General features: G+C 40.0%; 1 protein-coding gene across 1 annotated transcript in view; it reads right to left on the bottom strand.

Moving 5' to 3' along the window:
- Positions 1 to 276: 276 nt before the first annotated feature.
- The window catches only part of LOC133656856 (heparan sulfate glucosamine 3-O-sulfotransferase 1-like), an 82,813-nt gene continuing 55,665 nt past the window's right edge, over positions 277 to 27,424 (bottom strand). The window contains exon 2 of the mRNA XM_062057716.1: positions 277 to 1,631. Coding sequence (XP_061913700.1) covers positions 548 to 1,441 — 894 coding nt within the window. The 5' untranslated portion in view covers positions 1,442 to 1,631 and the 3' untranslated portion in view covers positions 277 to 547. The remainder of the gene's footprint in view (positions 1,632 to 27,424) is intronic.

Raw genomic sequence — 27,424 nt, 5'->3', positions numbered from 1 at the left:
TAAGCTTTTGAGATTTAAGCGCGCTGACTTGGATTTGACTGATTTAGCTGTGGGCACTGGCTACCTTCAGTGTCTAAAACCATTAGTGATTCCTGCACGACTAAACCTGCGCTCCAGGGTAACTATTGCCTTGCATTAATATCTACTTTCCACAACAGCAAATCAAAGCCTCATTCTCATGCTAAAACAGAAGGCTCATGGGGGAGGTGACAGCTGCAAAGAAAGGGAGCCACGCTGGCACGCCAGAAACATTTAAAAGAACAATTTATTACCAAGAACAAGAATATCAAACAAGACAGAGAAGTTCACCAGTTCATAAAACATATTATGCTGTCATTTTATCAGTTATGTGCTTGCGGCACAAACAGAATGATAAAGTTGAAGTATCGTATTCCATTTATTCTGCTGTATCTTGTAAAAGCAGTTAATCCGTCCTCGGAAACTGGAGGAGACAAGGCTAGGAACTTTTCAAAGACCCTTTAAATGTTAGTTGTCTAAAGTGCTTTGGGCTTACTTTGACTTCAGGTGCTATTTTCATACCGTACTCCTACTGCCAGTTGAACGTACGCTTCACCAGCCTAAAGAAAGTTCTATTATGCTCTTGAAGGTAAGAACGGAGTTGTTGGAGGACAGTACTGTTGACAACAGGGTGGGGACGACCCTTTGACTCGTGCAGACATCGCTCTCGACCGTCACTTCGGATGCAGTAAAAGCCTTTGGTTTGGTTAAAGTAAAAGTTGGAGGAAACTATCCTGGGGGGCAGGTTGAGGAAGTGCTCCACTTTCTGAAGCTCTGGCAAGGGGTCATGAATGAGCAAGTCCCCGTCGACGATATGGATCTGTTCCAAGGGGAAGTGACGCAACCAGTTCCGCATGTGAATGTCGTATAGGCTCCTCTGAATGGCCTTGTAGCGCATATTTAGAGCTCCGTTGCGAACTAGAAGGTTTTCGATGGCTTGCACTGGCTTGTGGTTCTCCAGTCGGTTGAAGTAGACCTGGGTGTAGTCGGAGATGACACGCTCAGCCGGGTCACGTAAAATCAGCAGCAGCTTTATGGATGAGTTCATGGCACATATGCGTTCCGGTGCAAGAGCTGATGTGAAATATCCTGGGGTTTTCTCCACCGTGATCTGGTCAGGGTACGAGTAGGGCATCAACTCACGGTACCACTCTAAACCTTTAGAGTAGTTCTCATCCCAGTCGAAGAAATGCACCTCAGTTGCAGCAGCAGAAACCTCCGGGTGTATGTCAAGCATTTCCAGGAGGGCTCTCGTGCCTCCCTTGCGCACCCCGATTATTATGCTGTGTGGGGCTCTTTTGCTAGTGCCCGGCGGAGGTTGAGAGGTCACATGTTCGTTGTTGGTGACGTCCATGCTGTTCAAACTAACGCCAGCATACGTGTGTAGAACCAGAAAAAAGGCAGAGGCCAGGAAGCAGGCCATGGCGATTGACAGGATGTTGGAGAATAATGATGGTGGAGGGTGAGCCAAGAACAGAAGCTTGTGATTTAGCTGTAAACTAGATCTCTCTCTCTCTGGGCTCACTGATAACAAGAGGAGTGGAAGGCGTAGGTTGTCTCTGCCACCGGATTTTAACACGAAGACAAGAAATCATAGGCTCTCCGCAGCACATCTGGAGGGTTAAAAAAAGAGAGACAAAAACATAGCGGCTTTTAGATTTGAGGTACGTGTTATGGGGTCAATGTCTGTATTCAGGGTTCATAGACTTTTTTTTATCAAAGATTTTCCATGACCAAAATGGGACCATCAAAAACCTATCCTCACACAATATGTACATGTATACGTTCTTGTGGTACTTATTGGGCTAAATCTGGGAGCTCGGGTACTAAATGTTGTGCCATCTCATGTGTCTCATGTGTGCTGCTATGACAACAAAGTTCCTTGAATCCTAAGTAAAATTAGGTTTACATCTGAAATGTAAACTGCATGTACAATTGATAACTGGTAAAGACCACCCTATTTTAATGAGTTTTTTGGGTGTACAACACAGCTTTCACCATCGAGAAACACATTTACTGCACATTCATGGCATTTTGCTCTGTTTTGAAACATGCAGACGAGCATTATGTCCCAACTTTCCGGGCATTTTAGAAGCTGTCCTGCAGTGCATCTACAATGGAACCCAGATTTTTAGCATGCTGAAGGTGCGCCCTGAGAGATGCTGGCTTTCACTGAGAGCGTGCGCTGGAATGTTCCAGATACAAGAAAATGTTTTCTTATAAATGAAAAAACAAACGTAAAGAAATTGCTAGCAGACACCAAAACGCATCAATTGAATGAATTTGTTTTAAAGGGGACTTATTATGCAAAACAAACTTTTCTTGCCTATTGGTACCTGTTTTCGTGTATTTGGGATCTGCATAGGTCCCAAAAACACAGATGAGAGCAAGAGTTTTTTAAAGTGCAGATCAAGTTCAAAAGCACAGAGATAAACACACTTGTTCTCACGGTAGGTACATTTTTGCTGCAATCTGGCTTTCCTGGAACATGGCTTTGAAAAGACGGCTCATATCCTCGGATGACATGAACGAGTAGAATGAATTCATGCATTTTCATGACTGTACAAACTCTATAAATTAGACAGAAATGGCACCCTCATCTTTCACCTAAAACACAATCCTGTCCTGCAATCTATGACTGCTGCAAGTGAATCATCTCAAAAGGATATATCTATTCATCTGTCAACATCCTTCATCCACTCGGCATTCCATCCTAAGTGTGAAAAGTAACTTCTTATTGATTCTATAGTCTCTCTGGCTGGAAAATGTGCAGCCATCCAGCTCATTAGGACACAAGACATTGCAAGTGTGTCTGAAGGCCAGCAGACCCAATAGTGCTTTGTCTTTCTTTACCAGGCCACAATCCATACTTCAATCTAAAACCCGCCCTCCCAAAAGGAACAGCTTCATATCAGTGATCTGAGGTACATAAATACAAATTTAGTGCAGGAAATCCATTAAGTTCCCACTTGTAGGTGACTTTGATTTCCTATAAATGCCAAGAAAGATCAATAGAAGGGCAACAGAATCCAGTAAACAGAAGAAGACGGATTTCAGGCATTAAATTAGATCAATTATACGGCATGAGAACCATGGTAAAATAAAAGACAGGAATATCTGAGTTTAGGTTGTATATTTTAATATCTCATGTGTTTTCTTGCATTAGTCAGCACTTCTCAAACATCACCTTCCCTTGACCTAAAAAACTTGTCAAAACACTTCAGAGCACAAACAGAAATTACATTTAAAAGGGTGCCCTATAATTTTTAGGAGGTGTCTACAAAATTGGCACGTTTTTAAGTTTCATTGTGGAGAAAACAAGCTGACAGAGTACGAGTCAAAACATACCGAGCAGGTTTGGGAAACACTGCAGTGAGGTTGTTCACACAAACAAAGATAGAGCCTGCATGGGAACCGATTTCCAGAAACATCTGCACACCTACGCAGTTCCATGTTTAATAGATGATTGCGAAGAAAGCAGAGCTATAAATATACAAGCTTCATTTGCGCACGTCTTAATTCAATAAAATAACAAGTTATTCTAATAATAATTATGCAAAACATGTCTAAGTTCAGACAGCCAAAGTGTGGAACTTATTGTAAAATATATGAACATATAATATATACTTTTGCCTGTCAGAGGTCACCACAGTGAGTCAATCGCATTATAGGTGATAATGATGATAAATAAAAGAGCATTGTTAATTCATCCAAAACAAGATAAGGATGGTTATTTTATCCATCAATCCAGAAATGGTCATTTTATCCGATTATTGAAATAGAAATATACATCTGGTCACAAATTGTCCATGATTGTACGTATATGCATATTTTGAGGCAGTATTAAAGAAATAATGCAGTGATTTTACTTTAAATTACGGCTGTCAAAATTAACACATAAACGTATACAATTAATCACAAAAATGAACGCATTAATCATGTATAAACACAGATTAACCACACTAAGTATTCATACATGCTCCTTTAGCTTAACCGCAGATAGTTACCTGATGGTTGTTATATGGTCAGTCATCAGGTAAACGTATACGTCAGTGCAAAGATACGAGAAGAGACTCTGACTGGTGGGATGGAAAATGTTGCTCCAAAATACAGCCCAGCAGGACTTTAGACAAAACTGTTATCAAGTTTTGAGCAAATACATGCAGTGGATTCAAGTAAAACATTTAATGCGGGGGGTGCTGGAGCCTATTCCAGCTGCATTCGGGCGGTAGGCGGGGTACACCCTGGACAAGTCGCCACCTCATCGCAGGGCCAATACAGATAGACCAGGGGTCGGCAACCCGCGGCTCCGGAGCCGCATGCGGCTCCTTGACCACTCTGATGCGGCTCAGCTACATACATGCCGACCCCCCCGATTCTCCCAGGAGACTTATGGATCTCAGTGTCTCTCATAGATTACTCCCAGGGAAAAAATAATCCTATTTACACTATAATTACTAAATAAAGGGCATGCCCTAATTGCACTGCAGTAATTGTCCTCTATAGCATTTACATACAGCGTGCCAGTCCAGCCGCATGTTGCATGTTGTTATTACTTGCACACACAGGAGACAGCAAAGCATACTTACTCATCAGCCACACAGCTTACACTGACGGTAGCCGTATCAAACAACTTTAACATTGTTACGTTACAAATATGCGCCACACTGTGAACCCACACCAAAAAAGAATGAAAAACACATTTCTGGAGAACATCCCACCGTAACACAACATAAACACAACACAACCATTACCCAGAATCCCATGCAGCCCTAACTCTTCCGGTCTACATTATACACCCCCGCTACCACCAAATCCCCCCACACATCAACCCCCCCTCCGTGCGTTGGTTGAGCGGAAGAGTTAGGGCTGCATGGGATTCTGGGTATTGGCACCGTCAGTGTAAGATGTGTGGCTGCTGAGTTAGTACGCCTTGCTGTCACTTACGTGAGCAAGCTGAAATTGCATTCTACGTGTGGTCGAGCAGGTACACTGTTAGGGCAGACTGTAGAGGGCGCCAAATGCAGTGTCATCACGCTCTGATATTCGGGAGTCTCCCGGGAAAAATGAGAGGGTTGGCAAGTATGACGCTATCAAGCGCCATTCATTCAAAACTCGCGGGCTGCACTAACATCAAATTTCCACATGAAAGTGCGTGCCGGTGCGTGTGTCGGAGACCCCTGGTTAACATAGCACAAAACATTTAAGCTTTGTATGCGGTGTTTTTCATTTTAAATTTAAAACATTTTTTTGTGGCTCCCATTACTTTCTTTGATTTGTGAAACTTGCCAAAATGGCTCTTTGAGTGGTAAAGGTTGCCGACCCCTGAGATAGACGGACAACATTCACACCAAATGTAATTTAATATGTGTCAACATGTTTTTTTAAAAAGTTGATTCAAATAACACAAGCAAGTAATGTCCTGTGGTTAATCTTGACTAATCAAAATTGCACAGTGTGATTAATCTGACTAAATAAATAAAACATTTACAGAACTATTTTATAATAACAGTCTCAATAATTGTGTTAGTCACATTACTTTTTCTGACACGTTTGCAAGGTAGTGGTCACCTAAACCAACATGGCTACTGTGTGTCAACTATCTGAGTACGCAAGGGGCCTAGATCTTACCGCTTAAAGCAGATACGAGCAAAAAATCAAATGATGCAGAGTAACCGATCCCTATATTTGTTGAGTGATCTCAAGGATTAACCGTCAGTCACGTTCCCAGAAATGTCCAACTGCCTTGTGCTCCAAATGTCATTTCACCCGACTAAACAGATGAAAACTTGGAAAAGCATGGAGGGCTACAACTTCTTTGAGTGTGGCCCGGTCAAGGAAATTGGTATCAAGACTCTCCCGGATAAATCATGCATTGTTTTTGCTCGGTTAAAGTTGCATTACATGATTGAATTTTACTTGTGGTACATTCTGCTAGTAGCACTCGATAACCTTGATTCAATGATTTCGTCTACCCATTATGGTAAAGGGAATGTTTGCAATATTTACACAAATGCCTATAGGCCGCCAGCTTTCCAATGTATTTTAAACAGTATATCCCGCCCTCTTACGGCTTCTCGCACGATATGACATAACTACGTACATATGTAACACATGCACGCGCATTAGCTTTGGGTGTGGTTAGCTAATAATAGCAATTAATAGCAAAAACCTGCTCATTGGCCCTGTGGTTAGAGTCTCCGCCCTAAGACTGGAAGGTCGTGAGTGCAAACCCCGGCCGAGTCATACCAAAGACTATAAAAATGGGACCCATTACCTCCCTGCTTGGCACTCAGCATCAAGGGTTGGAATTGGGCGTTAAATCACCAAAATGATTCCCGAGCGCGGCCACCGCTGCTGCTCACTGCTCACTGCTCACCTGACCTCCCAGAGGCGTGGCGAAGTTGGTAGAGTGGCCGTGCCAGCAATCGGAGGGTTGCTGGTTACTGGGGTTCAATCCCCACCTTCTACCATCCTAGTCACGTCCGTTGTGTCCTTGGGCAAGACACTTCACCCTTGCTCCTGATGACTGCTGGTTAGCGCCCTGCATGGCAGCTCCCGCCATCAGTGTGTGAATGTGTGTGTGAATGGGTGAATGTGGAAATACTGTCAAAGCGCTTTGAGTACCTTGAAGGTAGAAAAGCGCTATACAAGTATAACCCATTTATCATTTATTTATAACATGGGGATGGGTCAAATGCACAGAATAATTTCACCCCACTGTTGGGATTTAACTTTAACTTTAATTTGGATGGTTAACGTTAGCTGTCATTGAATGTATATTCTATCATAACAACAGCATGACTGCAAATTGTTTATTGCTTTTCTTGGACTGTTTTTGGATGTACACGCAGGCAGCGCATGCATGTGTTGAAGAGACCGGGTGAGTGACCACTCTAAACACCTACCATTTTATTCGGGCCAGTTAAAAATTTAAAATGTTATTTAACAAACTTTGTAATTGTGAAAAACATAGACAATAGTCAAACAAATGTGTTTTGGTCAACCAGTAATGGTAACATAAGCTAGCCAGTGGTGTTCTTGTTATATTTTTTTGCTTTGAAAAATGTTACTGTGAGGAAGTTGCAAACAGCACCTTTAACCACTCATAAAGATAATCGGTGACACTACCGATGACCTGGCTGGTTGTGAAAGAAGAAGGAGAAGTGATCACAGCGGGTTGGCTTTGTCCATTTTACCTTGTTGTTGTTGCACACGCCGTTACAAGTGTGGTTTCTCCCTTCCTTATAAAAATATAACTGTAGCTCTCAACGTTGTTTATGTGCTGAAAGCATCATTTAGCGTATGATTGCTGCCTTTGGTAAAAGCTCAACTCGTTTAGGTTTTGCTCACATTTGCTTCGTTTTATTTAGACTCGCCGAGTTGGTGGTTTACGGAACACTCGCAGCAAAAATGTGTTTTAAGAACTCTGAAACAAGATAAAATACAAATAATATCAAGATAATACTTATATGGGAAATCCTAAACTATAAAAATATATCAAACAAACCTTTGATGAGGTGTTTACTGCATACTCGTGAGTGTCTTGTTGTCGTTTTGTAAAATCTTGCGCTCTTTTGCCCTTCTTCATTTCCTCTCCAGGAACTCTGAAGAAATTTAATATTTTTCGCGATTTGAACAGTTCCAACAGCCTAAAACAACGCAAGAATAGGGCATTTTTCTTCCGGAAAGGCAAAATGACATCCAGAACGCCTTGACAACAAACGCTCGCTTGACCAACTTTCAAGCCTCGCCTAGTCAATGAGCCAGACGTGACGTCAGAATTGTTAGTTTTTTGTGGGACTTTTGATCCATAATACCGTATTTCCTTGAATTGCCGCCGGGTATATAGTATGCGCCTGCCTAGAATTACCGCCGGGTCAAACTCGTTTCGCAAAATAATTAGCGCATGCTTGGAATTACCGCCGGGTCAGAATTACCGCCGGGTCAAACTCGTTTCGCAAAATATCAATTTTATTAGCGCATGTCTAGAATTACCGCCGGGTCAAACTCGTGACATCACGAGTGACACTTCACCTGTCATCATTTTCAAAATGGAGGAGGCTGATTTCAATAATTTGAAATCGCATAAAGGGAAGAAGATTAAGAGCTATTCGGTAGGATTTAAGGTCCAAGCTATTGAATTTGCTAAAAAGAACACTAAGGAGGGAACTGCTCGAAAGTTTGGAGTAGATGCTGCAGTCTGCAGGTGTACCTAATGTTGTGGCCCAGCAGCGACTGCAGCACGGATTTCATATTTCAGTAATTTTTGCTCTTTTTGGCTTCTTATTAAATAACTTTTTTAAATAGATTCAATCTTGCACGTGGAAACTTTAAGTGTGGGCTTTAGTTGATATAACACTCCCGTCAGGGGGTGGATTCTACGGCGGGGGTGCATTATCCGGCACAACACCGGAGTGATTCATTGTGCTTTAAATTTTATGGCGGCATTAAGCGATGTCACAATGGTATCCTTACATCACACTCAAATTTATAAGTGCATACTTAAATTTACCGCATGCCTTTGGTAAGCGGCGGAGTGAGAAGAGGTTTTAAATTAATTACTGCCCCGGCGCTAATTCAAGTAAATACGGTAACCAACTTTAATAATTCACTACAACGGCAAACATATCATAAGTGATATATAGGTTTGTGAGAGTTTTTTTCCTAAAAAGCCTGACATATTAGATCAGATGCATACATTGAACATATAATCCACATGAGGGCAGTAATTGACTTGTCAGAGGGCTGTCCAGTGATCCTGCAAGATTGCCACTAAGAAAAAATGAAAACTCTGCCGCCAGTCTTTCTGTGCTTCAGACCTGCATCCACTCCGATACATTCTTGCTAGTAGCGTAATGCCAAGATCTTTTCTTGATGCTGTCTGCTATTTAACATCAATATAGACATTAGAGATGTAATATTTGTAATCTGTGCCAACAGGGGCGCCGAAAAGGTGGTGTAAAGGAGACGGATTCTAGGGGCCCGTGATGGAGGGGGGCCCAGAGAGGCCCCTAATGATGATGAAATTATAATACAGGGGGCCCTGTAAAGATTCTTTTCATGGGGCCCAAAATCCCTAGCGGTGCCCCTGTGTGCCAATATTACAGCAGACATTAGTTAAAACAACTTGTAAGGATCCGCAGATGGCTCGTTTGGGGAGGCACATGGCGTATGACCAATAATCACATCCGATAAGAGAGTGTGCATGGACACTTGGACTTCACACGTAGGTGTGTAAATACAAAAAAAAATATCTATTTGAGAAATCAGACTAATTTAGTGCATGTAAACGTAGTGATTGATGGTTTAATTTATGAACTTCCGTCTAGTCCACAAGCGATCATCAGCCTCGGGAAAGGATACCGTTTCAATGAAATAGTCTGAATATTATTTATTCACAACAAATACGAAATGTAAAATATGTATCTTAAGCGCCAAAGAAAAGTCAATTTGGTGGTAATGCACACTTCTCACGTTTGTGGAGGTGCCCTTCATGTCTGGATCTCCCTTGCTGTGGAAACACTTTTGTACACTTTTTGTATTTGATTATCTAGTAAACATAAAGAAAAAATCCTCTATTTTACTTTCAATATGAAACATCTGAAAATATGTATCGTTATGCCTCTAGACGTCATATCATGTTACATGTGTGAAAACATGTGAGGAAGATATTAATATATACAATTAGCTTATAAGCACTCCACCTTGACAGGATGAGAATCAAATTCACCCAAATACCCTCAGATGAATCCCACCACTTGAGAATGTAATACTGTTTCACATGATGCCAACAATTCTCTTATCTGATGGCATCTTTCAACCACACAAAGGCTGAGATGCATTTATCGGCTTCACACTGCAATTCACGGCTTCACTGAGGGACTGAGTCCCTTAACTGCATGAACGCAGGATGGCCTTCCAACCCACAGAACCTGTGGTTGTGCAGGAAGGCACTTATGTGCTGTGACAGGCGCTCCTGCCTGTCAGCAGAGAGCTGCCAAGTCCAATGTTAACAGCTCGGCGTCCTGACGAGCTTCCTGTCTCATCCAATCCCCATCCTCACTTCTCTCACGGAACACCACCACCTGGAAGGAGCCATTGTTTCACATCTCACTGTTCCTTATTGCTTTATTTGGCACCTGACAGCCAATTGTCTAACAAAGTCTATTTTGACTTAACACATGTGGGACAATGGGTGGACCGAGCCACTTAGATACTGCAGAGTGCGATAGAGGATATGTGTGTGGCGACGTTGCAGTGCAGTAGGAACCAGAATGGACGGACTGATGGCTGTGGTCAGTTTTCCATTAGTTGTGCCTATGCTTGTCCCTCAGGAGGTGCATCATCTTAATCCCCTGATGTGCAAGCAGCAGCAGCCAGAACAAACTGGCCAAGGTCAATTTTGGCTAGTGTGGAATTTCCATGGTCCTACAAAAACTCGGTACAGAACAATTTCAAAGGTTAGTAACGCACAAATCAGATGTGTTACATTTAACAATACTACAACAATGGAGCATCATATTTTGTTTGTCAGTCAGTATACCGTCTAGGGTAGCAACGATTCTTGAGTTTGACTGTACGACTATAGTTAGGGATGTTCCGATCGATCAGCCACCAATCATTATCAGCTGATTTTCATGAAAAACGTCATTGCCGAATAATGCCTTTCTTTTTTTAACCAACATTCTATATATTTCTTTTTTAAACAGCAAAAAACCGAACACACACATAAACACCAAACACAAATAATGGTAAGGGGTCAGAATCCCACTCAATCATAGTCCATTTTACATAGAGGAGATTACACACAAAAAACACAACTTTTGAGAATGATCTACTCCAGAGGGTTTCATCTTACACATACCTAGTAGATTTCAACACATTTGTCAAGTCTTTTTCAGACGCATATAACATTTTTAAAAAGTCCCAGATTTGGTGAAAAAGATACTTCTGCCAATGTTAAATGAGTTATACTTGTATAGCGCTTTTCTACCTTCAATGTACTATAAAAAAATGTTTTGTCACTATTTCCACATTCACCCATTCACACACTGATGGCGGAAAACTGCCATGCAGGGCCCTAACCACGATCCAGCAGGAGCAAGGGTGAAGTGTCTTGCTCAAGGACACATGACTGGATGGCGGAAGCCGGGGATCGAACCACCACAGCCGCTGTACAACCAAGCCACCAGTGATATCACCAGTTTGTGATATCTTGGCAATATAAATGTCAAAAAGTAATTCAATTTAGGTGTGCTTGAGTCTATTTCTGAGATAAAAAGTTTTGCATACAATTTCTTGAAATTTTCATTTATTTTAATTGGATCCACAATATTTTTATCATTATCTTGAAGCGAGGTAATTTGTCTTTTGCTTTGAAATTGTTTGATACGCCATGCTAGTACTTTACCAGGTTTTTCACCTTGGTCATAAAATGTCTGCTTAAGTCTTAATAGGCTTGCCATAGCTTTTGTTGAAGCCATTTCATTGCATTATGTTCTTTATAGAAGTACTTTTTGCTGCGATTCCTGAGTACTTGAGGGGTAATGTTTCTAATTTCTTTATTTCTGCTTCTAACACTTTTGCTTTCTAGTAGGTTTCTCTGGATTTAAAGGCAGTAACATTAATTACCAGTCAACTACATACTTTAAATGCCTCCCATCTGGTACGTACATCACAAAGTTTGTATTATATTAGTTTTAAAGTACAGTTATATTTGTTAAAGGCCTACTGAAATGAAATGTTCTTATTTAAACGGGGATAGCAGGTCCATTTTATGTGTCATACTTGATCATTTCGCGATAATGCCATATTTTTGCTGAAAGGATTTAGTAGAGAACATCGACGATACAGTTCGCAACTTTTGGTCGCTGATAAAAAAGCCTTGCCTGTACCGGAAGTAGCGTGACGTCACAGGTTGTGGAGCGCCTCACATCTGCACATTGTTTACAATCATGGCCAGCAGCAGCGAGAGCGATTCGCACCGAGAAAGTGACGATTACCCCATTAATTTGAGCGAGGATGAAAGATTTGCGGATGAGGAAAGTGAGAGTGAAGGATTAGAGGGCAGTGGAAGCGATTCAGATAGGGAAGATGCTGTGAGAGGCGGGTGGGACCTGATATTCAGCTGGGAATGACTAAAACAGTAAATAAACACGAGACATACTGTATATATACTCTATTAGCCACAACACAACCAGGCTTATATTTAATATGCCACAAATTAATCCGCATAACAAACACCTCCCCCCTCCCGTCCATATAACCCACCAATACAAATCAAACACCCGCACAACACACTGAATTCCACAGCCCAAAGTACCGTTCACCTCCATAAAGTTCATACAGCACATATATTTCCCCAAATTTATGTACGCGACATGCACATAGCGGCACGCACGTACGGGCAAGCAATCAAATGTTTGGAAGCCAAAGCTGTACTGACGGTAGCGCGTCTGCTATCCAACTCAAAGTCCTCCTGGTTGTGTTGCTGTAGCCAGCCGCTAATACACCGATCCCACCTACAGCTTTCTTCTTTACTGTCTTCATTGTTCATTAAACAAATTGCAAAAGATTCACCAACACAGATGTCCAGAATACTGTGGAATTTTGCGATGAAAACAGACGACTTAATAGCTGGCCACAATGGTGTCCCAATATGTCCGCACAATCCGTGACGTCACGTGCAAACGTCATCATACAGAAACGTTTTAAGCAGAATATTTTGCGGGAAATTTAAAATTGCACTTTACTAATGTAACCCGGCCGTATTGGCATGTGTTGCAATGTTAAGATTTCATCATTGATATATAAACTATCAGACTGCGTGGTCGGTAGTAGTGGGTTTCAGTAGGCCTTTAATCGAGAAAAGTAACAAAGCCAAAATCAGTCATCCATTAGATTTTGAGCCTCCATTTTGGTCACTCACTAATTTGTAGGGCTGTCAAACTTAATGTGTTAACGTATGTGATTAATCAAAATAAATTATCACGTTATAAATATGAATGATGATTAATCACCGGTTGAGGCTTAACTCGGAAGGCGTGCGCATTTGTTACACAGTCTGTAAAACGATGACAGGCGGCCAATTTCACTTCAAAACAGAACTTTGTATACAACTAAGATACATTGTTGGTATTGCAGTTCCAAACGTTTTTATCCTCGACGCAAATCAAGTTTAAAATACCATCCTAAAACGAAACACGTACTCGAGAATGGCGCCACAGTGTTGCCAATCGCGACTTCTTTTGTAAGCAGCTTCTATAGCGACAAATGTAATGACTTTACCGGTACTATTGGAAAACTTTTTGTGTCTTGGAGACTTTTTTTGTGTCTTGGAGACTTTGAAGTGAAAGCAATGAATGCTAGCTACATCGACAAGAAGCAGAAAAGAATGCTACGCTGATTCAATGTTGTCAACAAAAATAGCACAGTTAAGTTAAACATATGCCTTTGCTAAACGGACAACCACCGCATGCAGGACATCTAACATCTGTGAAGACCAAGTCCTGCAAGAAGATGTCATTCATATCACCGCAGCTGATCTGTCGTACAATGCCTTGGAGAGGTACAATTACAACAAGGATAAACCAACTGTACTACACAAACAAGAGCATCAATTTGCATCTACGGGCTGAATGTGAATTTATTTTCCTTCCTGGAGAACGTTGGACATCTAAGTAATCACAACAAGCTGGGGTCGCATTGTACCAAAAAAAAGAGATCAGCATTGTCATCTGAAAAAGGTAAACACGCTTGTTTGTTTCAACAACCGTTTAAATTAAAGAAGAGTAAATGGTGCACTAAGTTATAGGGCTGTGAATCTTTGGGTGTCCCACGATTCGATTCAATATCGATTCTTGGGGTCACGATTCGATTCAAAATCGATTTTTTTTCAATTCAACACTATTCTCGATTCAAAGACGATTTGTTCCAGATTCAAAACGATTCTCTATTCATTCAATACATAGGATTTCATCAGGATCTACCCCAGTCTGCTGACATGCAAGCAGAGTAGTAGATTTTTGTAAAAAGCTTTTATAATTGTAAAGGACAATGTTTTATCAACTGATTGCAATAATGTAAATTTGTTTTAACTATTAAATGAACCAAAAATATGACTTATTTTATCTTTGTGAAAATATTGGACACAGTGTGTTGTCAAGCTTATGAGATGCGATGCAAGTGTAAGCCACTGTGACACTATTGTTCTTTTTTTAATTTTTTTTGTAAATGTCTAATGATAATGTCAATGAGGGATATTTAATCACTGCTATGTTGAAATTGCAACTAATATTGATACTGTTGTTGATAATGTTCATTTTTGTTTCACTACTTTTGGTTTGTTCTGTTTCGTGTTTGTGTCTCCTCTCAATTGCTCTGTTTATTGCAGTTGCTGGGTCGGGTTTGGTTTTGGAATTGAATTGCATTGTTATGGTATTGCTGTGTATTGTTTTGTTGGATTGATTATTAAAAAAAAAAAAAAATTATAATAAAAAAATAAAAAAATAAAAATAATAAAAAATTTAAAAATCGATTTTTTAAAAATGAGAATTGATTCTGAATCGCACAACGTGAGAATCGTGATTCGAATTCGAATCGATTTTTTTCCCACACCCCTACTAAGTTAAGTTGTTTATGAGTGTTTACTACATTATCAATTAGTAACTGTACCGTGTTTGCAAGATTATTGCAAACTGCAAAGACTTACAAAATGTGCATTTAATTTTTACTGTACTTATTTTCACCAAATTTTGAGCAAATTATTGACTTAAAGTTCAGTACAACTTTTAAAAACATTCCTGTATGACATTCTGGCTACTAAATTGCATTTGTACCCAAATATTGTGGTATTTTCTTCAGCTAATCTTTTCTAAGGAAGCAAATAAACCTGTGATTCATTGTGATTAATCACAGGTTTAGAGTGTGATTAATCTGATTGAAAAATGCATCAATTGACAGCCCTACTAATTCGGAATTATGGTATCTTAAAAAGTTTGGAGTATGATTCAACAGGAGTATAGGTTGTATGAGACGTTTTTTACTTTGCATTGTAGTATTGGTGAAACCATTAAGTAATCAATGCGTAAATATGATTGATGAGTACTTGAATTATACAAATATTTTGTTATCCTTTCAATTTTTTTCCCTCAAAACATCCATTAAATTAAAGTATTTCATAAATAGTTGAATTTCACTCCTGTTTTTTACATGTGAATTGTTCATTCCTGAGCGTTTTTTGTCCATCTGTAGATCCAGAGTACAATTAAAGTCACTAGCCAAAACACCAGGACCAGACAAGGAAGCAATTGTCAAAAATACATTTTAAAATAATGAGGGTTCATCTGTATTAGGGGGCATAAATATGTATACATTTTTAGCGTCTCAGGATTCTTCCCTGAAAAATCAAATAACGTCCTGCTGTGTCCTTAATAACCTTATGAATCTGCAGTGGAATATAATCATGAACTAAGGTCAGGACACCTCTCGCCTGAGGGGTAAAGGGGGCTGAAACATTTTTCCTTTCCAACTCCTCGTCAATTGAAGTTCATATTCTTGTTTTAAATGTGTTTCATGAATGAAAACTATGTTAGATTGTAATAATTTGATCCTGTTCATAACCGTGTTTACCTTTTTAAGTTGGTGTAGCCCAATGCAGTTCCAGAATGATAAATAAAATGATAAATGGGTTATACTTGTATAGCGCTTTTCTACCTTCAAGGTACTCAAAGCGCTTTGACAGTATTTTCACATTCACCCATTCACACACACATTCACACACTGATGGAGGGAGCTGCCATGCAAGGCGCTACCAGCACCCATCAGGAGCAAAGGTGAAGTGTCTTGCCCAAGGACACAACAAACGTGACTAGGATGGTAGAAGGTGGGGATTGAACCCCAGTAACCAGCAACGCTCCGATTGCTGGCACGGCCACTCTACCAACTTCGCCACGCCGCCCCGCAAGCTTAGCTTTTATTTAAACAGACATAAATAAATAATTTTACATTTTTATCACTGCATTTTCCAACTTGACATACATGAAATATAAACAAAGGTAGGAGTAATCCCCTTAAACGTTATTAAAACACCTGAATATTCTTTTTTCAGGTGTCCCCCACCCTCAAATATTGAAAGGGTGGAACAGTATGACTAGTGAAAAGTTGAAGGAAAAAAAACAAACTAATGTATCTGCTCTGCTATTATCAGATACTACTTTTAAACAAGTCATCAAGGACAGTGATTCTAAAACTGTGGTACGTGCACCACTATCTAGTGGTACACCAAATATTTTATAATTTTTTTAAGTAGTGTTTCATTTTCCTATATTCAAAAACAGTGTCTCTGTTCAAACTCTGTGTAATGTTAAAGTGTCCAAAATAGTAAATATACTTGACAAATAAAATGTCTGCCTTGTTTTTGATGAATACTTAGGCCTATTACGCTACTGTATTTAATGTTTTAAAGTGTTTTCCGAGGTGGTACTTGGTGAAAAAAGTTTGAGAACCACTGGTCTCGGAGAAAGGCACTTTTGTCACCCATTCAGCGTGCAAAACCTGTACATTATAAATAGAAGGAGAATAGAGGGATCTTTTTGACAAATAGCTCAGCTTTGTGGGTGTGGTTGAAGATGTGTGAGCGGTTTTTGTGGGTCACAATAAGTCGGGCTGGATGAATTGTGCCGTAGTGGAGCCTCAATTCCCAGAGTTGTTGCCTCCTCAAACTCTGTCATTTTCTTGTGCATCTCCGCCGCCATGTCACTGTAGAATCCCACCGGTTGGTTCTTGCAGAGGATTTGACGTTTCACCGTGGCTGCTCACATCACAGCTTCCTTGTCTTTCGAGTTTAAGAGTTTCATTATAAGGTTTCTTGGTGTGGATTAGGTCTTACGCTCACTTCTTGGCCCAAGTCTGTGTGTTCCCTGCACTTAAAAGTTATTCTCCGTGACAATGCCAACTCGAGCGCCTGCAGCAACCAGCTCTCCAGGAATCCCCAGGTACGTTAAGAAGTCTCAAATTGGAGTGACGTGATCGAGCCTCCAGGTCCACTAGTTTTTCTTCCAAAGATTTATTTTTTCCCTTCAAGATATTCCATCTTTTATTCTATCACAGTCACATTGTCTACTGCCGATGAGATTCTCATCTCTGCTTGAGTGACTCCCTCCGAGCACTCTTTCATGTCCTTTCTTACATTACCAACCGCCTCGAGAATGCCATCTAATTTGGATGAAAACCCTGAAAACTCTGATCCTTAATGGCTGCTAGTATTTTCGTCAAAGTCGCGTAGGACTCTTCAACAGAAGTGTTTTTCGCCATTTGCCGTGATAGCTTCCTAACCTCTGATGTTCATGAGGCCAGACTGGTGTGGCAATGGGTTATTTTCCTTTTGTGTGTGTTTTTTAAGCATTGAAGTTGTATAATCAAGTTTTGAGCTTTTCAACAAGGTTTTTTTCAGGATTTGGTAGGTTGCATTGCAAAACAGACCTACATGAGTCCCTTCAGCAAGCTGCCACAACCAAAAGCCTTTTAAATGCCATACCACAATGCAGATCCCCACTGGCTGACACTGTAGCCTAATTATTTTTAGTCCCCCGGCTGACAAGTGGCTAATTATGTGTCCCCTTAGTTAATAATAATCACATCCAATACACTGCATAAGTATTATTTGATCACTGCAGGACTGAGGGGTGGATTGATCCATAAATTGATGGTGTCGATACCATGGGTAGTATCAGTATACGGTCGATACTAAAGTGATTGTTGGGTCCATTTATGTAGTTTGTGTTAATGTCCACAAACGCAGAAGAGGTTTAAGGGGGGAAAAAAAACTAATTATTAAAAATAGCAGTTCCCTATTTTCCGTAGTAAAGCCGCTATTTTTCTTAATGCTTTAAACAGTGCGGCTAATCTATGGATTTTTCTTCGCTAACGGCCATAATGTTTACTATTCAATAAATAGTTTTCATATTAGACCAACAGAGACACTGAAAAGGTGTGTATTTGTTTGTGCTTTGGAGCCATCTTTTGGACGAGTTTGCTCACTGCAGGTGCTGCGGGTTAACAATGTACATCCTGTTTTCTTGCCTTGAACCGGAAGAATAACCGTTGAACAGCATTTCTGCTCGGAAGGATTCTTAGGCCCCTTCTACACTAAGGTTATCCAGGGTAAATCCCACCAAACCTTATCCTTGTCCACATACACACAATGGTCATTTAAGACCCCCTCCCCCCTCCATCCGCCGGCGTAACACGACCTAGTACGCATGCGCGGAAAATGCGCACGTCAAAGTCACCTCCAGTGTTGCTTTGTGTGCAAGTTCTTAAATTAGATTGAATTTATCTGAACAATATCCAGCGTTGTGGTATTTCAATTAACTGGAATCCAATGTGCTGTGGGGCCCTATTGTAGTGAATCACACCTCAGCCATCATGAATTAATCAAATCTTTATTGGACACATGGAAGTAAACAATGTGATAAAGAACATTTTACATCAATCAATCTAGGGATCTAGATATCTTCTTAGATCACTCCTCACTCTTTTGCCTTCACCTTCATTGTCCATTAGTTTTTGGTGACTTTGTACACTCTGGACCTACACGTTGAGTCTGCGACATACATGGCAGACAATAACTGATACAGTCTGTTTTGTCAGTCCAAAAGCAATCGCTGTTTTCCGTAGTCTTCCCTCGACGGCCAGGTAATACAAAGCACGCACTACCTTTTTTTATCACATCCATGGGAGCCCGCATTCTCGTTGTCTCTCCTTTGACAAATGGACAAAGTTTTTTGGTAAGTAGAATCACAGCTGACCTGGACATTCGCGAGTTCTCTGGCCGTCTGAGAAGTGTTGTATCCCAAATAGCTGCAATCGCTTTCTCTTAAGGTATTCATGTGTGATTTCCACAAGCGTCTGTACAGACGAAAGGAGACACACGGGTATGTCTGGATGACTCGCCTTCATATTTCCAGTGGTTAGCTCCGGGTTACGAAAGCGCTTGTTATGAAGCTGGCTGTGGCGCGTTTCTTCTGAAGTCAATTCCTGTGCGGGGCGCGGTCTTTGTGGCGTCACGTCCTCTCCGAACTCAGTTTGTACATGATCAATGAGTCCATACAAAGCTAAGAGCCGGAGATTCAAGAAATACACGGTGCACTTACTTGTGTAAAAAATTATCCAAGTAAGGGGATCTTAAACGATGGTTTAGTGTAGCTGACACGGTGCTAAGCCTCAATAATTATTCATTTAAGGAGGCCTTAATTTATCACTAAAGCAACATTTGTAAGTTTCATAATATAACTAAAACAATTCTTGCTTACTATCCCGTCCCGTATGTGATGTCAGTAGGAGTGTTTTCGTGCATTTTGTACGTGTTAACGTAATGTAATTTTGCTAGCGTCGTTAGCATTAGCTAATATGTTAATCGTTTACAATTGTTTGTGCTAGTATTATTACCTTACTATGGCATTCTTTTTATATTATTTCAGTTTTGTAAACTCACCAAAATGTCACCATGGAGTTATTGAGTCTGCTTAGTTGATTGGAGAGCTAGCTTCCGCAGCTATATTATTTTTTGTTTGATCATCCGTTTTATTGCCATGTTACAGACACCATTTGGAAACAATTAAGATATGTAAACAAACCTTTTGAAATATCTGTGGTTTATAGTCCCGTGCGGCTAATATATGTAAAAATAAATGTTTCTTCTAAAATTTGGTGGGTGCTGCTCTATAGCCCGGAAAATACGGAAGACAGTAGTTTTTACTCTTGTTTAGTTATTGTGTGCCATTAACTTTGTTTTAATCACAAAATTGTATGTGTTAAAATACAATAAGAAAGTTGTTTAAATGTTGTGTTGATATTGTTAAACTGCACCCACCATAAATAAGTAAAAAAAGTATAGTTATCGGTATTGACATCGACGGACCTCACTTGTAAATGATCAGTATCGGAATCGGCAGCATAAAACCCTGATCGGAACATCCTTATATATAGGGTGAGGAATAAGCTTGGTTTCACATTCATCACTATTATCACAAATGTATTTAATTTTCACAAATGAAATATTGTATCATGATAAATGATAAATGGGTTATACTTGTATAGAGCTTTTCTACCTTCAAGGTACTCAAAGCGCTTTGACACATTCACCAATTCACACACACATTCACACACTGATGGCGGGAGCTGCCATGCAAGGCGCTAACCACGACCCATCAGGAGTAAGGGTGAAGTGTCTTGCTCAAGGACACAACGGACGTGACGAGGTTGGTAGAAGGTGGGGATCGAACCAGGAACCCTCAGGTTGCTGGCACGGCCACTCTCCCAACCGCGTCACAGCGCCCCAGTCAAATCTTTATTAATATTATTTTAGGATTTTAAAGAGGACCTATTATGCAAAACCAATTGTTCTTACCTAATGATACCTGTTTTTGTGTGTTTGGAATCTGCATGAGTCCCGAATATTTGAAAACAAACCATGGAAGCATTGCGAAGATATTTAAAAAACAATCTTGCCTTCCTTCATACTTCCCCCAAACAAGTCATTTGGGATTTGCCCCAATTGTGACGTTTTTCCCAATTGTGACATTAACATATATCTAAATATTTAGTAGAAATTTACCCCAAGAGCTTTTTATTGAGTCCGCCATTGCAGTGAGACGTCGTAGTCCAGTTTCTTATTTTTTTGCTTTCCTCTTGTTGTGGGGCAGACTGGCTTGTACATGCACATGCATCCTCTGCTGTTACCATTTCCAAGACAATGTAGTGTATAGTTCAAACGTACATCTATCAGTAGACTCCATGTGGAAGCTCTTAAAACTACAACATTGATGACGCAGTCGAAGTAGAGGCATGTAAATAAGATAGCCCACAAAACGGTGAAGAGACAGTCAGAAAGAAGCTTGAAAACAGTCTGTAAAATATAAACCAAGCAACATTTTGACAAAGAACCACCATTACATTAGACTACAAGGAAGTGTTTAACTGGAATAAGACATCATTAAATAACCCATCAAAAATGACCCTTTTAAGGTGTTATTTATTGCTGTCAGACATAACACAGTAGACTACAGACAAATTGCTTGTTCGTTTCCATTAATTCTCACCGCGACACCGCTAATAATCAGTCACATGTTTATATTTAACTCCCTTCCGACTCAATGGTTCATCAAGTAACTTGCCACTGACGCAATTAAACTCAGTTAATGTGTGTTACATTTTACTTTGGTGTCTAAAGCTGGGTGTGATCTTGCAAATGGTGTCTCAAATTAGAAATGTTCATTGCTTTAGCCGCAACATATGAGCCGTTGTCTTAAACTTCCATTTTCTACCCCGGGGCTGGTTTTTTATTGAATTTTGCCATCCCTTCGACATCTCCTAAAAATTATATTAATTCATTATTAATAAGGTATATTAGATTTAAAACTAACAACAATTATACTGTAGTGTCTTTAACTGGCTTTAGCATCTTTCATGTACAAAATGTACCAAGTTGCCACATCCACATACTTTTATTTTGGATTTTGCAGCCCGTGGTGGAAAAAGTTTTGACACTCCTGGGCTGGAATGTGAGAGCACTCTGCAACGAACGCCTCGTCTCAGCGTGGCTAATGTCTTTATAATAGCTAAGCATGCTATTCACACACACCGAGCAGGACGACACAAGAAGCTAACCAATACAATTCAGTGTAAAGTAGTGGGGATCGATCCACATGTCGATACTTTCGATACTTAGTATACTATGAGTATATAAATAATACTAAAGTGATTACTTGGATATATTTCTTACTCTTGTTCTTAATTTTTGAAAAAATATGTTTTAGGTGGTTTTTGTTATCGTTTGCAAACTCAGAGAGTAAGTCTCTGGATACAGAAAGGTTTTGAGGGCAAATCCCAGACGATTTAAATAGGAGCCAATAGTTGTTTTATACAGGTGTTTATATATATTTAATTAGAGGTAAATTCAACATTTTTGGAAATACGCTTAAAAAATGTGGTATTGTGTTTACTTTAGTCACCTGCTAAAAAAAAAACATTGTCATTTGCAACAGTTATGGTCAAAGTATCAGATCAGAACTCGATATTGCTTCATATCCTGGTTGAAAAAATTTGATCTGGATCGGCCAAATTGGAGCTGGATCAAAAATGTTGATCCAGACATCCCAAATTTAAAATCGCAAAAATCGTTTATGGCTGCATCCTTCGTACCAACATGATGACTTCGCTTAGTTGTGTCAAACTGTAAATACACATTTGTGTACCATTATCAAAGGAGTCAGCAAAATATACTACCTTCTTGGGAAAAGTTTCATTTTTGTATTGATTTGCGTAGTCCTGCAAACTATCTGTCCTACTATTTACAGTACAGTATATTAAAATGCTGTTAAAAAGGTCATTAAAGTAATGAAGATGAAGTCTAAGACTACTGCACTCTACTGTATATTAAATAGAACAGACACTAAGGTCCAAATAACAAACAGTGTGTACAAACAATAAAAATATTATTGGGCGTGATCTAACAAGACTGCGTGTAGAATTGACAAGTGCAAACGTGGTGCAGACTACCCTATTTAAATGAGCTTTTTGTATTTACAATACAGGCTGTGCCCATGGAAATTCTCATTACCCTCCACGTTCATGACATCATATGCTCCAACTGTCCAAACTTTGCTGTTTCGTTATGTTGTGGAAACGTCAGCAGAAAAATCTAATATGAACCACCTTTCCTAGGCTATATTGAAGTGTGATCAAAAAAACAGAATGTATTTTTAGCATACCGAAGGTGCCAGTGTTGTGATGGTGCGACTGGATGATTCCAGATGCAAGATAATACATATTGCAATAACTTTTTTCATATGAAATGACTTTTTTCTATGTGAAGAAAACAAATGCCATTAAACAAAAGACACAAGTGGACATTAAAATCCCTTGAATTTGTTTTAATCAGCCCCTTAAGTCATTCAGCACCTATAAGATTATAAAATGATAGCGGCAAACAGAACAGTATTAGTCTTGATAAATCACATTGCGAGTAGGGATGATGTTCGTTAAGAAATTATCGCTGTCGATGCCATTATCGAATCCTCTTATCGAACCGATTCCTTATCAAATCTCTTATCGAATCCAGATAGGTTGTTGTGTGTGCACTGAGTTCCAAAAGCTGTAGATGTTATGTGACTGGGCCGGCACGCTGCTTATATGGAGGAAAGGCGGACGTGACTGAGGACAGCATGCGACGTTAAAGGGTGAAGGTTTCAGGTGAGAGAGGACGCTAAAGGCACGCCCTTAGTGAGCATATAGTGCTGCTATGTGTGTTGTAAATAAAAAAATTGCCGACAATCACATCACCAACATGGACGAGGTGCCGCTTACTTTCGACATCCCGGTAAAGCACACTGTGGAGAAGAAGGGGACCAGCACGGTAGCCAATCCATACGCACAATGGGGCAAGAGAAGTCGGCTTTTAAATTTTTCAGAGGAGCCCCACGGCAACGAGACTGACTTTGAAAATGAGGAGAGGGAATCTGACGTGTTTGATGGAGAACTTGCCCAGCTGTACATTTCGGACACCGAAAATGAGGACTTTGATGGATTTGTGAATGAGGATTGTTCAAAAAATAATGTGAGTGCATTGATAAATACTTCAATAAAGTACAACCGAACTCAGCTTTGCTCCTGCTGCCTTTTTAAAACAGCATCCATGCATGCTAGTGTATGTTTTAAGCTAGCGTATGTTTTAAGCTAGCGTATGTTTTAAGCTAGCGTATGTTTAACCATGCCTGCGCCCAAAAATACGCTCCTCCTTATTTATGCGTTAAATACAGAAATAGCACCCGTAACTGACACGGCGCCTTTTAATAAGGTGCGCCTTAAGGTCGCCAAAATACGGTATAGTGGCTTCGATAACGGGAACCGGTTCTCAAAAAGGGATTCGAATCCATGGAATCGGTTCTTTTCTTATCGAAGCATCGTGAGAACCGGTTTTCGAACGTCATCCCTAATTGCGAGTGCTAAATTATTGTATTTATATCTGCTCCTTCCAGTATTGTGGGTGTACTGATAACCGGCATATATTCTGCATATTCATGAAGACAACACTACTACTAATAATGGCAGACTTCATGAGAGCCAACGACTACTTAGAAAAAAATTATGATCCAGAACTTTATATTTTTGAGACTGAATATAAGGAGGATGAGCTTTATGTGTTAGAAGCTGAGTGATGAGCAGATCCAGCAAGCAGCAGGATTGCTAAGTGCGATACAAGAAATACAAACTACGAACATAATAAAACAATCACTTACTATACAATGTCTGCTCTCACTGGGATGCTGACTGATTATATGTGTGTTTCCTCCCATTTAGATGAAGAATTAATCATAATCCTCAAGCAGGTATACAAAACAAAAAAACATGCGTCTTTTGTTGTCTTTATTGCCATCCCCGGGTTTAAGTTGAATGTCAAAGTTGACTAACTTTTCGGTTTATGGCTACAACCTTCTTCTATACATGTGTGAGGCATGATTTACAATCTAGAATTAACTTTCTCCAACTCAGAGGCAATCCAGCAGTTCACCAGCTCAGCATGTTAGTTGCTGCATAAGCTAGTTACCTCTTTGTGATCACGGCACCGCTAAAAGTAGTTCCTCGGCATAAGCGCTTATATTAACCAATATCACTAAAACTTGGTTAATATGCAGGTCACAACATGTTGTTGGTGGTTTTTTGATGTTTATAGAGGGCTTTTTTTTAGGCAAAATCCCAAAACAAGTGCAGTTCCCCTTTAAAGTACCAGTAGAGTGGAAAAACAAGTTGACTTTATATGTTTATTTGTGTTTCATTGTATCCATTAAACCATATCCAATTGTGTTTACAATTCACAAAGTATGTGAAAACACAGTTTAAACATCTCAAAATGCCACACATTTAGTCAGCCATTTTTTAAATATTGCACTCTGAATACCTTCGGCTATTTTCGGGGATTGACATCACCGCAGTAACGCTTCTGCACTCTGACCATGTTATCAGATCAGTCATACTGGAAATACGCAACAATTGAAAAGAGATGAGGTGTTTATCATTCAAAATCCTTATGTTAGTCAAGAACACATATGCTTGGCTTTTTTATGCATTCGAAATTGTAAATAAATAGCTAACAATTGAGTCAACAGATGGGGGATCCTATGTTGCGCTCAGTATACTCTCTCTAAAATATCCAGAAACTGCCAACAATATTCCATTTACATGTCGTGACCGGAAAATTAACCAAATATGAGTGATATTGTTATTATAAGCGCCAACACAGACAAACTATTTTAGAGGCGCATTGATAGCAGTGAGCTATTGCTAGCTTACACTGCTATTGTTGACACACTGAGCCGACGGCTTCTTCTGCTTCGTCTCCAACTTGCTAAAAGTAAATTCTAGATTATAATTCATGCGGCTCTCGCCTGGTAGTAGACAATTGTGGTCATGGTCTGACTGGCTGGTCGACTTTCACATCCCCCGAGGTGGCAAAATAGACCCCACAAGACGCTTCCTGCAGGAACTTCGTTTAGCCCTTCGTGAGGATTGCGATTGAATCTTCATCTGAACGGAATTATGTGAGCGTTCAGTCGGTCGGCGTCCCAGCGAGAATGGAAATATTACAGTAAGTGTTTGTTTTGTTACGGTTTGTTATTGTTAGTTTGTATATTTAGCACCTAGCAATGCTGTGGATGCTCGTGTCACAATGAAACTGCATCCATCACTCGGCTTCTAAAACTTATTGCTCATCTTCTTTGTGTTCGGGCTCAAAAATATTATGTCCTGGATCATAATTGTTTCTAAAAGTAATAGTTGTTGGGTCTCACAAAATCTGCTTGATTAGCATTGTTGTTGATATAAAAGGGATCTTTGGTTCCTAGCGCAACGTCACGCCATCACGTGACTGGCTTCCTAATTAACTCTCAAAATGGCTCGGGAATCTCCGTGAGATTGATACTAATTTGATTATATATATTTATTTGCAAACTTTGGAAGTATGTCGGTGTCATAAATCAGATATACTGTATATGACGATAGCTTCAATATAGAAGCAACTTGTTTTTCCACTCTACTGGTACTTTAAGACAGTGTTTTTTAACCTGCTTTTAGTCAAGGGACATTTTTTGCGTTGAAAAAATCCGGAGGCACACCACCAGCAGAAATCATTAAAAAACGAAACTCAGTTGACAGTAAAAAGTCGTAATTGTTGGATATGACTTAAAACCATAACCAAGCATGCATCACTATAGCTCTTGTCTCAAAGTAGGTGTACTGTCACCACCTGTCACATCACCCTGTGACTTATTTAGAGTTGTTTGCTGTTTTCCTGTGTGTGGTGTTTTAGTTCTTGTCTAGCGCTCCTATTTTAGTGGCTTTTTCTCTTTTTTTGGTATTTTCCTGTAGCAGTTTCATGTCTTCCTTTGAGCGATATTTCCCACATCTACTTTGTTTTAGCATTCAAGAAAAGTTCAGTTGTTTTTATCCTTCTTTGTTGGGACATTGTTGATTGTCATGTCATGTTCGGATGTACATTGTGGGCGCCGTTTTTGCTCCACAGTAAGTCTTTGCTGTCGTCCAGCATTCTGTTTTTGTTTACTTTGTAGCCAGTTCAGTTTTAGTTTTGTTCTGCATAGCCTTCCCTAAGCTTCAATGCCTTTTCTTAGGGGCACTCACGTTTTTTTTATTTTTGGTTTAAGCATTAGACCCCTTTTTACCTGCACCCTGCCTCCCGCTGTTTCCCACATCTACAAAGCAATTAGCTACCTGCTGATATGGAAGAGTATTACACGGTTACTCGGCCGAGCTCTGGACAGCACAGACACTCAACAACAACACATCATTTGCAGAATATAATGACTGGTTTGCAAAAAATATTTTTAACCCAAATAGGGGAAATTAGATAATCTCCCACAGCACACCAGACTGTATCTCACAGCACACTAGTGTGCCGCGGCACTGTGGTTGAAAAACACTGCTTTAAGAGACGCAATTCTCTGTGTGCGAACGTTATAATAGTTCAGCTTTGCGAGCGCTAATAAATTTGTATGTGTTTTTATACGTGCATAATTTTAGTGGATCAGGTCAGGCCGTAGTCTTCTAAAATGATAAGTCAGTGTCACACGGTGTTTTTAAGCCTGTTGTCATAGCAGGTCACCACATAGTAATGCTTTCCCCTCTGCAAGGCACACTGCACCCGAATGAAACACAGCAGGGCGTGAACTTAGTTTATTTATAGTCTTTCATTACACCGTGAGAAGCCCAGAGCTCCTGCTTTTATCGCTGCATGAGTGGTGCATGTGCGGAAAATACCCGAGTGACCTTAACTTAACCAAAAAAAGTAAATGATATCACTTCTGACATCAATGCGTTTACAGGGGCCACC

Source organism: Entelurus aequoreus, linkage group LG09 (genome assembly GCF_033978785.1).
Source record: "Entelurus aequoreus isolate RoL-2023_Sb linkage group LG09, RoL_Eaeq_v1.1, whole genome shotgun sequence".
Taxonomy (NCBI): Eukaryota; Metazoa; Chordata; class Actinopteri; order Syngnathiformes; family Syngnathidae; genus Entelurus; species Entelurus aequoreus.
Note: the sequence above shows the minus strand (reverse complement) of the source record. Positions and strands in the feature narration are given on the sequence as shown.